We start from the raw sequence: 18463 nt of genomic DNA on the forward strand, positions 1-18463 counted from the left end.
GAATCATACATAAAATTGCCCCCCCCCCCCCCCCCCATGATATGGGCATGTGCGAGGGCTCACCTCGCAGATCCGGAAAGATACGGGTGACTACAAATACATATACATTCTATTCTACTTCTAAACTAGACTCCCCACACAAAAACTTGAATCCACAATCGTAGCCATTAATTCTCCATTGATGATCAGAGTTCCCGTAGTTTGACAATGTATTTTTCTTCAGTTTTAAAATCCTCCCACTATTCTATTGAAATATAGTTGAAAACTTGAAATAAATTATTAGCTTTTATTTAACAAAAAAGAAGGTAGCACGCATCAGAGTCGGGTGATAGAAATTTGAACATTAATGTCCTTAAACAACTATAAATTTAGCATTCTTGCGTTCCAAATTAAAACAAATACAACACAAACTTAGAATGCCTCAATCAGAAACCTCTTTAACATTTGTAGTCCGGAGACATGTACCGGAACTGATTGCTCCGGCAGTATCCACTCCTCGAGAACTGAAGCCTCTCTCAGACATTGATGATAAGGAAGGGATGCGTCATCAAGTGTCGTCGATTCACATGTATGAAAGGGATCCGAAAATGGGACATATAAATCCGGCGACTATTATCAGGGATGCGTTGGCGAAGGTGCTTGTGTTCTATTACCCATTTGCTGGCCGCCTAAAAGAAGGTCCGACAAGGAAGCTAATGGTAGACTGCACCGGTGAAGGTGTGTTGTTTATTGAGGCGGAGGCAGATGTTACTTTGAAGCAGTTTGGGGAGGCTCTTCATCCGCCATTCCCTTGTTTAGAAGAGCTCCTTTATGATGTTCCTGGCTCTAGTGGCATCATTGACTCGCCATTGCTACTGATTCAGGTGAAGCTTTAAACATATTGCTTGGTTTTTAGTTTCTGTATGAAAAGAAGAAAGTGAAAACAAAACAAATAATAATAATTAGCACTGTTCACTATTTGGATAAAACCGAATTGTCCAATTGGACAATTTGGATCGGACTATTTGGTTCGGATATTCGGATTTTTGGATTGGTTTTTAGCAAAACCGAATTATTATTTTGGATTTCGGATTGGTTTTGGTTTATAAAATAAAAACCGAATAGTCCAAAAAAACCGAATTACAATTTATTATTTTGTTCTTTTCAATATATATCTTTAATAAATTATAAATTTACTAAATTATTCTTTTAATATATTAAAATATTTCATCAATTATAATACTTTAATATGTACTTATTATCAAAAAAAATTGTCTATAAAGTAGTAAACTATAATATATTTTTCTTGATAGTTATTTATAAGTTTTAGTTCACAACTAATTAAACAATATTTTTTAGTTTATATTATAGAGTAAGTTAATACTAAAGTTATATATTTGTTGAAATGTCTTGATTCTTGAAAACCGAATTGTAAAAAACCGATCCAACCGAATTATAATTTGGTTGGATCGGATCGGATTTGAATTTAGTTTGGACTATTTGGATCTACGTTTTGAAAACCGAAAAAAATTTGGATTCACTTGATCGGATCGGATTAAACCGATCCATCCAAATGAACACTCCTAATAATAATAATAATAATAATAATAATAATAATAATAAGAATAATAATAAATGACTCTTGTAGGAAAAGTCCATAATGAACCACGTCTATTAATCAGGTTCTGCATAACCTATATATAAATATTAATTAATAGTGTATAAATATTTATAAATGAGTTTATATATATATATATATATATATATATATATATATATATATATATATATATATATATATCTTTACTAACTTATAAAAGAAATCCTACTATTTCTATAAATAGATCAAATAAAATAATATTATTTTTTTAAAACGTTCAACTCTCTAAGCGTAAAGTACAACTAATCATGAATAAAATAATATTAAATTTAAACTGATTACCTTTGAAATCTTATCTCTTCCAAAAATTTGACCCGATCTGGCGATCTCTTATCAAATTAAAATAAAACAAATAATCCATTATACAGGCCTTTTTATTTGTAATTTTTTTAAGCTTTATTTATTATTTATGCACTCTAATCGAAATTGACCAGTCAGTTGTAAAATCAAATACTTTGTTTAATATTAAGAAAAAATATCTATGTATGATTTATAACTAATAGAAAATTAGTATTCCATTTGTTATTCATGTTCCATGAAATATGGTTGTATTAATTTTATTATTTTTCGGTTTAAAACTTTAGATAGTAAAGTGGATAATAGGATATATATCCGTTTAGACTTATCTGTATCAAGCAAACCGAGTTGTTAAGATTAACTTTGATTCTCCTTTTTATTAACTTTATCAATACCAATAAAGGTATAAGCAAGTCACTTCGTATGGATGTGTCCTGATTTCTAAAATGAAGGACTATAAACGTACACTACACACCAAAATATTTATTTTCTTTTGTATTGCGAGGGTTACATTTATTTGTTGCCGTAAAACCGATCGATAACAATATGCATATGTTTTGTGTTACTTGAAATCTAACATGTTTCCGTATAGAACTTATTGCCGAATGAGAAACTATTTTTCGCCGCCGCTTTGCGCGGGTCTACGGCTAGTATATATATATATATATATATATATATATATATATATATATATATATATATATATATATATATATATATATATATATATATATATATATATTAATTTGTTTAATCTATATATCTTTTATTATAAAGTCGACATGTTTTATTTTAAAATATAAATATGAAAAAATGCTTACTCAATAGCTTGATTATAAACTCAAATAATTGTGCAAAGTAATTAACAATTAATTGATCAAAATACATTTAAAATGTCTAACTTGTTAGCAAATCGATGATAATTTGGGGGTCATGACAATTAAATTCATACAGGAGAATTCAACAACAATTCAAATTTTCTAGTTAAACATGTTAAAAAAAATTCACCCGTTTAATTAAAAAGAAACCTGAACTGTTAATTATGAGTTGAGATTGGGATGGATGGATGAATAGGATGATCTTTTGCTTACAAGAAATTGAACCTATAGCCAAGACAAATTGATATACTCAACAATGACAAGTCCTCTTCTAGATTTCCTCTTTCATATATATATTGTGATGAAGATAAAATGTTGATTAGTTGAGGTTTCAAATTCCATGTTGGGACAATGATGTATTTTACGAAACTGGGGAGGGAGTAGGGGGCTGCCGGGCTATAATGTTGATAAGATAAGCCCAGTGCCTGCTTAGCCCACATCTATTAATTGATAGTGATTTGAGCCCCTCCTATTATTTAAAAATAAATAAATAAATAAATAAAATAAAAAAAGACAATTATTGTTATATACATATAAATACATTGAGTCACTTATGAGAATTATGAAGCTCACTTCTATTCATAACCACCGCCTCCACCCTATCTATTTTCTTGTAATCGGCTGTTAATCAATATTCAGTCAATTTGAGTTTAGCAAGAATACCCCATTTGTTTCTAATTTTTTTTATTAATTGATGATAAGAGATGCGCAACTACGTTTATTCGTATTAGGTGTGAGACCCATGTATTACATGGGTTTATTTAAAATAAATTAAATATGAAATTTTAACAATTTGAGAAATTTGAATTTATAAGAAAAATGAGAAAAAAAAATAAATTATTGAAATTAATGAGATTATAATACATTGAATACATTACATATATAAATTAAATCATTTCTAATAAATACCTTATATATATATTACCTTACATATTAAATGTGAAATTTTAATTTAATAAAATGAAAATTACAATAAAATGACAAGTAGAAAATAGAAAATTCAAAAATTCTAGAAATTGTCATGTGTCCAAATGAAGGAGAAAATGACACGTAACAAAAAAAACTTCATTTATTAAAGGAGGATGTTACTTTTATTTGTATATTCGGTCAACTAGTTGTTAGACCCGTATAATATATGGGTTGATTAAAACAAAATGTTAAATAAATACGATTACATGGGAAGTTTATTTGAATTTGAAATCTAAAATAAGTGATAATTATGAGAAAAAAAACATGTGAAAAATAAATAAATTAAAATTATGTGTTTAGCTGTAAGACTCGTATACTAAACATGTTAATTATAATAATATGTTAAATATAAAGGTTTAAACTGTAAATTTATTGAAATTGAAATTTCAAATTTGAAATTAATAGTCATTATGATAAGTTTAATTTATAAAAACTAAATTAATGATATATTGAAAATAAAAAATTGAAGTAATTGACAAGTGGAAAATAAATATATTCCAAATTATGACAAAATGACATGTGGTCAATTGAATGAGAGAATGACATGTGACAAAATCATTCTTATTTATTATGATAGATTACCAAATTGTTTTCGGCAAGACTTTTACATCAACCAGATTTCAATTTCTCTCATTAAAAAGGTAAATTTTAATTTTTATTTCATACTTTATTTACTGTTAGTTATAATTAGTAATTTAATTATGGTATTATAATTTAGTTTATTTTAATTATAAATTCATAGGATAAATTATGAGTAAAAAAATATCATCAATTTGTGAGACACAATTACATTAGATTAGTGATAATACTAAAAAAGATGTTTATAATACACACCACAACCCGATAAAAACAATGACATTGAAATGTCCAATAATATTGAACATGAAAACAATGATATGTCTAATTTACGAGACATAATTAGATTACTTGTTATCCAGTATTATATATTTTTAATAATTATTTTAAGGGCTAGTTTTAAAATGAGATTTTGTAATAAAAATTATTTAAGCAAATTTTATCAGTTTTACTTCTACGATGATTTAATGTTTTTTTATGTTTAAAACCAAAAGGCTATCTTTGACTTCAAAACTAAATGTTTGCTAATTACATGAAGGTTTGACATATGCAAGACTAATTATGTTATTTTTTTGTTTTGTTTTGTTGGTGTTTTGATTGAAAAAAAAAATTTATTTCAAATTTTGTTTTTACAGATGAAATGGTTATTTTATAGATTTTTATATCTAACATAGTAAAAATCAGAAATTTTGGGTCCGTTTTCTGTTATTTTTCCATTTTTTTAATGTTTTTTGGTAAATTTTTTCTTTAAGCTTCAGTTATATAAGAAAATTATGTATGTTATATTTCCAATATCGATGTACTATGTCTCTTAAGAAAGTTATAAAAAGTTATATTTGCATTATTATTATTTTAGAAACACCATAACATTTATAAATTTCAATCAAACTTCTATAGATTTCGCTAAACTTATTTGAACCCGCGTAAACGACGTGGGAGGATTTTTACTAGATTATATAAATTCAAAAAATCCAAATATCTAGAGCTTTGTGTTTTGAATATATTAATAGTTTAATAGGCTCGTATCCGCTACGAACGAAGTATTATATTATTCCCTCCGTCCCAAATTAATAGTCTATGTTTTCTTTTTGGTTTGTCCCAAAATAATTATCAGCTTCTAAAAATAAATATCATTTTTACAAAAATACAATTCATTATTAGTTAAACAAGAATGGAAGTAAATGCAACTACCATAGAATTAAATGCAACAAAATGATATATAATTGTCATTTCATTTAATAAAGTTACTGGTGATTAATGTTTTCTTAATCTGTATATTTTTTTCCGTGGACAATAATTTTGGGACTGAGGGAGTAATAGTTTTATTGATCATATATAATAGTAATAAATAATTATATTTATCTAACAGATTTTAAAAGTTAAAAATAATTAAAGACGAAATCCATTTTATCTATACTTTAGGAAAATAAATATTCTATCCGTCTCAAAATTATAGTTCATATTTCTTTTTTGATTTGTCCCAAAATAATAGTATATTTCTAAAAATAAATAACATTTTTACCAAAATATCTCTCATTATTACTTAACCAAATAAGCATTTAATAGAATATTAAATGCAAAGTAAGAACAAAACTATCATTTTATTTTATAAACTTAGTGGTAATGAATGTTTTCTTAATGTGTGTTTTTTTGTCTGTGGACAATAATTTTCGGACATAGGGAGTATAGTGTAATGTTGTAAATAAAATCCATGTACAATGTAGAAAATGATTTAATAATATTTTTTACATATATAATATATTACGTCATTGTTCTATAAGATTTTTTCGAGTTTAGTTCTCCGGTGGGGATTTGATACGCGGGGAAGAGATGGGGGTGGAGGCGAGGGAGGGTTTGTCGTATTCTCTTTCCGATGGGGATTTGATAAAAAAAAAATTTTAACAACCGTTAAAAGACAGTAAAATTTGATTTTTTTTTTTTCTTTTTTTATTTCCAACGGCTATATGATTTAAAATGTAATTTTTTTACCCTCTACAACCTCTATAAATACCCATACTCATTTACCTTCAATCAAACCTCAACCTCTATTTTCTTACCCCAACCTCCAAAAGAAGGAAAAAAAAACTCATGTTTCGAGTTTAAGCACCCCTACTCGAAACATTTTTGCTATTGATTCATCATCACAAGGAGTTTATCGTCCCTAACTTGATGCTCTCATTGAATCTTCACTACAATTTCAATACCAAAATGTTAGACAATATTACTCGGTCCAAGTTCCAAATGTTACTTCGCAAATGTTTTCAAACTTTGTTGTTTTTTTCCAATCAACATTCGTCAAATCAACCTCAAACCCAAACTCATACCCAAACCCAACAACAATTCCAACTTGTCGATGAGTTAGATGACTCGGAAAAAGAAGAGATGGTTCCCGAAACTCAACCCACACCACCCCTACAACGACGCAAAGGAAAACAACAAGTGCGCGAGGGTATCGCACAACCGGGAAGACAAAAGTCGATATCATGCTTTCCACAAGAAGAGCTAGTTTTGGTCAAAGCTTGGGTTGACATTTCTGAGGATTCGAAGACGGAAAATGCACAACCGGGAGATCATTTTTGGTTTTGCATTTTAGAACAGTTTTGGGAGGAGCTAAAAAAAGATGGCGACTACCGTACGAAACACCAAATGAATTCGAAGTTTCGAGAAATAGAAAGGGGGTTCAAAAATAAACGGGTTGTACAACAACCTAAAAACCTAACAAAAAAAGCGGCCAAGGCGACGAAGAAATGATTCAAGAAGCTTTGCAATTTTACCTTGAGGAAGTCGGAAAATCATTCAAGTGGCACGATTGTTGGAAATTATTGGTTAAAAGTCCTAGGTGGAAAAAATATGAGCAAGATTTTATTTTTGGAGTACAACAATCAAAGCGAACGAAAACAGACTCTAGTGGTTACACAACTTCCTCTGATGTTCGGGTTGGTCTAGATTTAAATCAGGAGGACGAACTCAAGCTAGAAGAAATTTTCCAACCGATGTGTAGGGACAAAGCAAAGAGGAAGGGAAAAGGGACTTCTTCGGGTGCATCGGATTTCAACATGGACCTTGACGAAATGCAGAAAATAACAGTGTCGTTTGATCGATATAATTTTAATTTCGCTGAACGTTTGACGTTCGACAAAGAAAAAGAAGAAACAAAGAAGAAGGAGCGTGCGGAGAGACAAGAAATTGAGGATATGAAGTTATTGATGGAAAACACCGGCAATCTCTCAGGACCGGCTCTTAAACTCTTGATGAAGAAGAGAAAAAAAAATTATGAAAAAATATGTTTCATAGGTTGTTGTTTGTTTGATTGATTTTTTGTTTGTGTTTTTTTAATATTCTACTTTTTTTTAAATCTTAGGTTTATTGTAATTTTTATTTTAATTATTGAAATGCATTTTCTATTTAATTAAATTTTTTGTTTATTATTAATTTAAAAATTATAAATCATAAAAATGAATTAATTCTATTTAAAAAAGTAAAAAAAAAATAGTAAGGGAAGCTTCTCACCCATTCTTTGGGTTTATGTGAGGGAAAGGAAAGTGAGAGAAATGGTGTGTGACCCACAAAAAATAAGGGAGTTTCTCACTCATACCCTCCGGTCTTAATAAAACTTTTTGTATGTTTTTTTTTTTTTTATTATTAAAACATTGACAATAAATTTGGTCATTCTTTATAAACATATTGATTATAATCCAGAATTTTAAAACATATCATTTTTGTTATTCACTGAATTCTCATCATTAATATTTTGTTCTAGGTGTGAGACTCATGTATTATATGGGTTTATTTATAAGAAAAACTAAATACAAAATTTTAAACATTTGAGAAGTTTAATTTATAAGAAAAGTGAGAAAAGATTGAAATATAAAAATGAAAGTGTTTTTTTTCTTTTAAATTTAAACAAATAATTTAGATAAATAAATAAAGAAAATTAATGAATCTTTAATCTAGTAATTTGAAATTAAAAAGAAAGTTCATTAATGAAAGTGATATGCATTTATTATTGCATTTAAATACTATCTTGAATTTAATAAAATAAAAAGACCATAAAATGACATATGGAATAAAATTAATTTAAAATAACCACAAAATTACATGTGGCAAAATAAATAAAAATGTGACATGTAGCAAAAAGATCTTTATTTATTAGGAAGGAATCAATAAGTTTTGGGGTCTGTTATGCGTACCCCTGATTTTATATGCGTACGCCCTTAATCTTTACTTTATTGGTGCACATTGATCCATTATTTAATTTTTTGCAGCTTTTTTTATTAATTTAACCAATAAATAAAAATTGTTAGTTTCAATTTGTAGCGCTATTTCCAAGAACCAAAAAGTTGGCCAATAATAATAATAACTAGAAAAGGATCCCCATGCTATGCTACGCATGGGTCAAGAGTTTTCCTAAAGATGCTTTGAAAATGATGGTACCAGTTGGTGCAATTATGACCAAAATTACAATTTTTTCCCTTTTGTCCCTTTTGTTGAATTATGGGTATTGGAAAAGAAGATTTCTGCAACTATGAATAATGCTCCGCCAATGAGTCAATGGGATCACCCAACTATGGGGTTTCTTGGTGTATCCAAAGTTTTAAATAGCTAATATTTTTTTATAGAGTTGGTGAACCCACCAAAACTTATCTTGCTGAAGAAATTGAGAAGGCTTAACTATTCAGTTTCTTTCAATAGCTAAATCTTTCAAATCCCGCAATCTTGTTTCATCACCATCGTTTCTACAACTACCAACAACCTGGAGTTTAAGTCTAGGAGTGTCCACATTCAGTTTCTTGATGAAAAATGCAAAGGTCTGAAGCTAAACAACATGCGCCTGACATAAAGTTTTTATTTTAACAAAAAACCAAATATGAGGTATCAAAGATCTTGCAAGTTTTTAATGATTTTAACGCCTTTAATAAAAAAAACCAAGCCTTCTTGGGCCAAAAAAAAATCCAACATTTAAAGATCAAAGTAATTGCTAACCTTACCGTCACAGAATGAAAAAGGTATCAGGCTTTGAAATTTTGTGATAATCGTTTCCCAAGCTGCAAAAAATTAAGAAAAAGTTAGTAAAATATATGATTTTGATTATTTAGCTACTTTTTTTTAAAGAAAGCTAGTTAGTTACTTTTTTGTATTTAAATTATTTTGAATGCCTTAGTAGCTCGTGTTCTTGCTCTGGCCCAACATATAGAATTGGGTATGCTTAGGGTGAAAATGCTATTTCTTTAAATATCAATAAAGAGTATGATTTCACCATAATATATTTAATAGAAGGTAAAAACTATTTTTTACAAAATGAGATTGAATATTAGATCAAAAGCTATTCCTTTAAATATCAATCAACTTGTGAAATATAAGAAATAAATTGTTAGTCACCCCAATCAGGGGCTTCCTTCCGATTACAGGAAAAATGCTACCAGTAATCTTTTTCCCCTACAGACGTGTTTCCAAATATAAATTAAAAAGGACATTAATTGGAGAGTTTTTAGCAGTCAAACGATAAGTGAGATCCCGTAATATGGGGTCGACCTATAACCTACCAAATATACCTACAATATCAACACATATAGTTAGAGAGAGAATTCAACACACACATATCTGAAAATAGATTTATAGCTGATGAATTGTGTTTCACCAGATGATGTAAATAACTCATCCTCAAAAGCTATTGATATAGATTGGGTTAAAATTATATAGATCTTTTTTATATCTGAATTATAATATATGATGGTGCTAATTGCTAAATTAGAGAATAACATGCTCTCATTTGCATTTACATTAACCAAGCATGTCTTGTTATTGAAATTTCTGTCATATGCTTTACATAATTACATAACAGATGATTCAAATTTAAAAGTTAAAGTTGAAACATAAAATTTTCCAAAATATTAGATGTTTTACATAACTAACCATAAGATGTATTAAGTTAAACTCACCTTCTTCGACCGCATTCAAGTCCGTCTCTTGCAATGTCTTGAAATTCCAATAGCTTCAAGTTATCCATATCTTCGTCTGTGGTGATGCGGGAGCACATCACATATCTTCCACAAAATCTGAATTAAACTCACATATCAGTCAAGGGTCTGAAATTGGTAATTCGATTTTCAGTGATAGCAAAAAAGATGATAAAAATGTCAACCAAATGCTGAATAATCATTTTTTAAAGAATTAAGAAAGGAGATACATCGAGATTCCAATTCAACACTCCGAGAGCTGGAAAATGATGTATCAATTCCTAAATAGAAGTTACTGAAAAATAAAAAATAAAAATGTGTAAAGATTACCAATTAAACACAATCAATCTTCGATTAGATGTTTTTACGCATCTGAAGGCAAGAATTGAAATTGGAAGAGGTTACTCTTAAACAAGGTTTATTGGAGATAATCAAATGATGTGAACATTAGGTACAAATGCAACAAAATAATTTTGAAGGGGCCACAAGACTTAAATTTTTTTAATTGGGATGAAATCTGCTTATTTAACCAAACCACATGCTTGATTTTTCTAATTTACTTTATTTATATTGAATCACATGATATTTTACTTTTGTTTATTAAGAAAAATGTTAATTAACAAGGTGATAGAGAGAAAAGTTATATCATTCTAAATTTCCACCTTTAACATGAAAAGGGAGATCTCATTTGATAGAGCCATCATATATTGTTTCCTTTAATTAACTTTTCTAATGTTACCATGAAAAAGGTAAATCATTATTCGGTAATTACTGATATCTATCAATCTATGTGTAACTAACTTTTATTGATAGGTAACACGTCTATTATGTGGAGGTTTTATCATTGCTTCACGATTCAACCACACCATGTGCGATGGAGAAGGATTCCTGCAGTTCTTCACAGCATTGGGTGAAATGGCACAGGGTGAATTTATCCCGTCAACGTTTCCTTTGTGGCAAAGGGAGTTACTTTCTGCAAGGAATCCACCACGAGTCACGTTTACTCATCATGAATACGAAAAACCAAAAAACACCAAGGGCAACGTCTTGACCATGCATGACATGGATACAAAATCATTTTTCTTCGGGTCTACTGAGTTATCAGCCATTCGTGGGTTTGTTCCAGAAAACCTAAAAAACATCTCAACCTTTGAGATGATAGCAGCTACTATCTGGCGTTATCGTACTATCGCTTTACAGCCTGATCCTGAAGCGGAGATGCGTTTCATGTTCCCTGTTAATGCACGAACCAAATTCAACCCTGCTCTTCCTGTTGGATATTATGGAAATTGCTTCGTCCTAGCATGTGCAATTTCAACAGCCAAAGATCTTTCCCATAAGCCCTTATGCTATGCATTAGAGCTTGTGATGAAGGCCAAAGCTCTTGTTTCTGAAGAATATGTGAGATCAATGATCGACCTAATGGATTTGAGAGGACGACCTATGGTTAATCTTGATCATGCCTACATGATGTCTGGCGTAAGTAAGTCTAAATTCGACGATATAGATTTTGGGTGGGGGAAAGCATCCTATAGAGGGATTGCCAAAGAAGGACTTGATTTCTTACCAGGGGTCTTTAATTACTATATACCTTTCAAAAACAACAAAGGTGAATCTGAAATTATGGTTCCTATAAGCTTACCAAGCGCAGCAATGGATATATTTGTTAAAGATCTTAATGACATTTTGATGTCGAATAATGATAAGAAAACTCTTAAAAAACACAAGTTACTCGTTCCTGCTGGTTGCTCTTCTAAACTTTTAACATCCATGCTTTGATTACTCGAGTGACTTCGAAAATTATGTATAATTCATGTAGTTGTGTGACCATATATCTTGCTATTGTATCGTCTTTTGTATTATAATTAAACAATAATGTTTTTCCTTGAGTAACCTATTTTTTCTAAATAATGGCATATGCACATTACCAAGTCCATGAATTATAATTAGTAAGCTTAAGGCCATATGATTGCAGCACTTTTTATTTAGAAATTTTGATTTGGTTCAGTAAACAGCAAGTACTAAATTAGACAAAATTACATAAATAATCCATCTAGTTTACTAAAAGTTACAAAGTTATTATCTTGCTATTTTTTTTTTTTTTTTGACAAACATGATACATATGGTTTTTAAAACTTACAAGGTTGGTTCTTGACATAATAAAATGACTTTTTTGTCTTTTTCAATTTTTTTATATTCCTTTTAACTAATTTTAAACAAAAAAAAAAAGGTTGACCCACCAACCCCTCCCTATATAATATTAGGGATGTTAACGAGATCAAAAGGGCTGAAATAACTGCCTCTACACCTGCCGCCGAATTCATCCTTTTCCCCTGACCTCGATCCCGACCCCCAAATTCCCCCATTTCTCGGCTCCGGAATTTGAAGACCGCCCCGATCCCGCCCTGTTTCCTCGTTTCCCTGAATCCAGTGTTAACCCTGTTTGGCTCGAAATTCTCCTTTTAACCTTATTTACAATATATTTTAGTTTGTTTATTTCTTTTAGCTTTACATATTATACTAATTGTTTAAACACAAAGCATAAATTGTTTATTTCGTTACTACTCTATGTTTAATACTTATTTTTATAAATAAAATAGTTAAATATAGGACAATTATTTCAGGGCCTCGAGGGGTATTCGGAATGGAACTTCCTGCACTCACCCCCAACTCCGAAAACTAAACAAGGAAAAACCTGCCCTGATCCCACCTCCGAAATCTATGAAGTTGACTTGGGGTCCCACGGGATTTTTAACATCACTACTCCCTATACCAAAACCCTAGCCATCATTTTCTTTCTTTCTATCTCTCTTTAGTACTCACCATATTGACAGAGAAAAGATGATGGGTAGAACTAGAGAGATCAAGTTTAACACCTCCATGGGTTTGATCGCATTTCCTGAGTTGGATTCTCTCTCGGTAGTAACAACTAGAGCAGCATGATAAACCCATTATTATTGTCAGTTTATTACCACCACTTCTAATACTCTTTTCATCTGTGTTTAAAGCACCTAAAGATGTCACCCATCTATGTAAAATCAAGAAACCAGAACTAGTTTTTTAAAGATCTTCAAGAGAGATCTTATGGGATCGATGAGCAAGGGGTATGGTAAGTCATATCAGGGAAACCCAATTTTTGTGTTACATGTTTTTATCAAGAAATACAATTGGAAGGGAATCTAAAATCAGATATTGGAAACAAGAAATTTGAACTTGTTCAATCTATGAAGTTAAAGTCTGGAAATCAAAGTTGATCAGAACTTCAACTCAGATTTCAAGAAATGGGTAAATGTCACTGTAGCCCTACAATGCTTTGGGTTTTGGTTGATTCGGTCCCTTAACTTAATTTCTTGTTTTTTAAGGGATTAAAGTTCATAACAACCTGTCTATTTTGCCATCCTAACCGATTGTAGCCGGTTTCACATGTCACGTCAACTAAAATTGCCAAATCATCACCAACATGGACTCACCTAGTAAAATCAACGTCATTTAGAACAGTTGAAGATGGAGATGAATTTTGGTTTTATGGAACTTACTTTGAAAATCAAAATTATCGAAAGCACTTGACGTGTCTAGTATCAAAATAGTCAAATTGGTTCTGATGCGTCACTGAGTAGGTTATCGAACAATTGAAGAACATTCAATGTAAAATTCAAAATTGGTGTTTATTGATGTTTCGGTAGTAATATGGATTGAAATCGTTTCGACAATCACAAGTTCAAGATCGAAGTTTTATGTGTGGTGGTATCGAAGTTCAGATGAATGGTTAGTGAGTTACAAAGAATGGTCAAATCATAGAATTGAAAATTCAAACTTGGAGTTCTTTGGGTTAAATAGAATCGAAGTGAAGTCAGTGAAATCAATTGCAGATTGAAGTGTGAATCGGAAGTAAAAGAAAAAATGTTAGTCAAAGTGGTAATGTTCAATCACTGGTTAAGGATTCAAGATTTCAAAGGTTTCCAACTTCAGAACTTAAACCACCAGTGAGATTGTTGTTGCTTAGATCGAGAATACAAAGAGATTCAAGTTTGAAAAGCGATTGAACAATCATACCCTGGAAATGATTCACACTCACCTTTAATGTTGTCAATTCCGAAGAGAAACCTGTTCAGGTCCTAGTCCACATTCAAGCGAATCCGTGCTCATATCCAAATAACGTAACTTTGTTAATCGGAAAAGTTGGTCGGGAATGGAGTCATTGAAGTTGTTATGCATTATATCAAGATGAACAAGTCCGATGAGGTTACCAAACACATCTTCGGGGATCTCACCCACCAACGAATTCATGGAGATATCGAGGAATCTCAGGGATTGGGTTTTGAAAAGGTGATTCAAGATACTGGAATACACCGGAAACTGGTCAACAAACAGAGGAGTGACAACGTCAAGGCAGAGTTGGGTGCCGACTTTGGTTTTGTTTCTGGATTTGATTATTAAAATGAGTTGAAGATCGAAAGCTTCATTTTTGGTTATGAGTTGATTCAAGCGTGCTGCTTACATTCTATTCACAAGGAAATTTGGGGAAGATAATAACACATGTTATATATTTAGCCTTAAAATTTCAGCATTTTGGCAATTTTAGTTGACATGGCATGTGAAACCGGCTACAATAGATTAGGATAGCTAAATAGACAGGTTGCTATAGACTTTAATCCCTTAAAAAGCAAGAAATTAAGTTAAGGACTGAACCGACTAAAACCCAAAACATTGTAGGGCTACAGTGATATTTACCCTTCAAGGAATAGGTGGTGAGTCTTGATTTTTCTTGAGGCTGAATTGCTTTTGGTTCAGGATTTTTGGAGAGTTTGGCGGGAACCTCTATTTTTTCATAAATGGTCGTGATTTTCCGAGACTTGTGGCTTGACAGCAGGGAAATGTTTGAGATAGAAAGACGAAGGTTAAGCACTGAAGGAGATGGTCAGATGGAAACAGTAACAGATGATCGTACTAGAGAACAAAATAGGAAGGTTTAATTTGATGGAAAACAACCATGGAAAATGAAATCGGAACTTCCATGTGTTTTGTTTCAAAGAGAATGTGTGGTGGGCCACAGATCAAACTTATTTTCTTTTTAATTAAAACTAGAAAAGTGACCCCGTGGATTTCGATTGAACTATTTCCAAAAGGTTTGTGGTGTTTTTAGGTTTTTAGCAACTCAAGTTGTTGCAATAATCGTCTATGGGATTCTCAAATTTGTAAAAGTATCCCCATGCTACAGAAAATGAAAACACGGTGTAATAAAAAATCCAACCATTTGCTCTAGTATACACATGTACTTAGAGAGATAAGTACATCAGGTGTAGGCTTTCTAATTTTTGAACAAACAGCACAATTAATCGAGTAAACAACACCACACAACAGTATCTTGAATTGTTATATGTTCGTTTCAACTGATGTGTTGATCAACATAATTCAACCGTGGGAAAAATTTAGTAGGAAAAGTGTGAAGATAAACAAAACTTACAGATTATTGACATTAGTGCAAGACCTGCTATTAGATAGTTCTACAATCCCTAACTTTGTCCTCTCTTTCCCGATTTTTTCTTCCAACATGAGGAGATGGAACTTCCCAAGGGTCTCTCAGTTATCGACTTTCATTTTCCACCTTTTGGCCTTTATATTCCACTTTTTGTCTACAACATTTTCAATTATTAAAAATTGGGTTTAATGAAGGTATACAATTATAGTTAAGATATGAACTAAAGATGCACATACCTTGTCTTGCATCAGTGTCTTGTCTTTGTTGGGGGCATATTTTGGCAAACTTGAAGGATCACAAGCATGTGGTTTTGTTGTAAAAAAACTACAATAATATTAGAGTCGTAACATTATTCATCACTTCGTCAAATGGGCCTTTTATCTATCACGGAAATAAAAAAAAACTAAAAAGGTCACAAAATTAATGACAGTGCATGAGTCTTAGTCTGTAATATGATATTAGTGGATGTCATCCTACTTTTCTTTTTAATAATGTTGGGTCAATTGTTTTTTACCTCTATATCGAATTTTATACCCAATTTACTTTTATTTTTTAATAGGTTTGGACCAAATATAGAATTACTAAATTTTAATAAAGAGTCGAACCAAATTCATCAAGCTATCAAGTCAGGGTGGGGTTCTAACTCTCTGCAACCTATGCTTGCTTAAGTTATATCAATATCCTCCAACTGTAGCGGATCACTCTGTAGATTTTACTTTTTTGCCCTTAATAGCTTTAGATTGTACTTCAAACAATATCAGTAAATTTCCTTCACAGAAAAACACAAAAACTACATTATAAGTTATTTTTGTACTGAAAAAACATGGGATATTAAACCGACCTGCTCTTATGAAGTCGGATAGACCGAAATCTATAGCCTATAAGTGGGATCCATCTTTCCTTGACTTGAAAGAAAATTCTATAGAAATACAAAATCAACACAAATCACAATGTTAAATTCGTCTTTTTGGAAATTGATATAAGATGGCATGTATGTTTTTTCATACCTTTGTAACTCTGTTTTCTTTTCACTGGAACAATCAATTTCTGAAGTTAATCAAAGAAGTCATCCTAGTTTTAAAAACAATAATGGTTAAATAAATAAGATTTGGTCCAATATCAGGGAAGAAATTAGTGTCCACAAATCCAGGGCAACATATTGATGTTCATCACGAAATCACAGATTTCATACTGTAATCCTTCACTCACTAAAAAATTATCATATTACACATTTAAACTTATATTGTCAGATTGATAAAATATGTGAATACATACAAAAAATGACAAAATATTTATCACACTGCAAATCTATAAAGGAAGCTAATACCTTCTCTTGTAACGCAGGGTACCCTAGAAAACCAAAAAAAAAAATGCATCAACTGATGTTACCATAAAACCCATGTGATCACCTCACTTTTAAGAGAAAATAAAGTGGTTCCTCTTTGTGACGGGTCAATCACAGGTAAGGTAACATCTTCATAAGACTGATTGGTCGACCTACAAAAACAAAAATCATAATTCAAAAGAGTAACAACAGGAAAATTGGATTATTAGATTCAATAAAATCCATGAAACTTTCGTAATTATTACTCTAATATACAAACATGATGTCCCAAGAACTTCCAATCTCTCTATAAGCACCACATGCTAAAGTAAATAATCAATAAGCATCGAATAATTAACTGTTAAATCAACATAAAGATAGTGAATTGAAGGGAACTTCATAAAAAAATCCATAAATCCATCTGGAGTGATCAACAGTTGCTGACCTGTGTGATATTGAATCTTGCAAAGTCACTCAAGCAAATGATCAAACACTTGATGGTGGTTTCGTTTGAAGAACGACGGTCAATCGAGGTCAACAACAACGTTTCTCTTGTTCCCTTCTTCATATGAAATGTCGTTTGAATCACAATTCTTAGATCGTTTGAATCGATACAAAGTTACAATAAGTAAGAAAGAGCGTTGAAGGCTATAATAAAAAAAAAAATTTTAAAAAGTTCATATCTGTTTCTTGCATTTAGCCAATGTTTTAAAAACTGGTTTGAACCGGCCGGTCGAACCGGTTGGACCGGAAATCGGTAGAGGGAGCATTTCAACTATCACCGGTTTTACATTGATTTCTGAACCGGATTGAACCGACCGATTTTTAGAAAAAAACCGGTTGAAACGGTCAAAATAAACCGGTTAAACCGAATAAAAACACATGAAAAAAAAACATTTACATAATAAACTTTGGTGATTTTTTTCAAATCTATTTAGTTTTTTCTAAATAAAAACATATGGTAAATGTTATAAATTCTTTTGATGTGTTTGTAGTCATCAAAAACTATATTTCGTTTCGGTATTATACTTTTTTTTTACGTATATGGATTGATATAAAACACTAAAACTTATGGTTATGTGTTATTTTAATGTATTTGGATTCATCTACAACTTTTTTTTTTGTATTTTTAATGTTTGAACTTGTAAACATCAAATTCAAAATTTCTATATGTATAGAAAATAGAAAAAAACATGAAAAATATAGAAACCGGTTCACCCGATGATCGAACCAGTTGAACCGGAAACCGGTCACCATACCGGTTCAACTAAAAAACCGGTATTTAAAACATTGCATTTAGCCCTTAAGAATTGTGAAAATTCCGTTAACCTATCACACCCATAA

At 30.8% G+C, this 18463-nt stretch overlaps 1 protein-coding gene across 1 annotated transcript; it reads left to right on the top strand.

The window, feature by feature from the left end:
• Positions 1-406: 406 nt before the first annotated feature.
• On the top strand, positions 407-12250 carry LOC145091354 (benzyl alcohol O-benzoyltransferase-like). Its single transcript, XM_079029054.1, has 2 exons — positions 407-863; positions 11130-12250. Exons 1-2 carry the CDS (start codon positions 417-419, stop codon positions 12093-12095), a joined length of 1413 nt encoding a protein of 470 aa, XP_078885180.1. The 5' UTR covers positions 407-416; the 3' UTR covers positions 12096-12250.
• Positions 12251-18463: the final 6213 nt, after the last annotated feature.

This window comes from Lactuca serriola, chromosome 1 (assembly GCF_051521515.1).
Source record: "Lactuca serriola cultivar US96UC23 chromosome 1, Lser_US96UC23_V15, whole genome shotgun sequence".
In the NCBI taxonomy this organism is placed as follows: domain Eukaryota; kingdom Viridiplantae; phylum Streptophyta; class Magnoliopsida; order Asterales; family Asteraceae; genus Lactuca; species Lactuca serriola.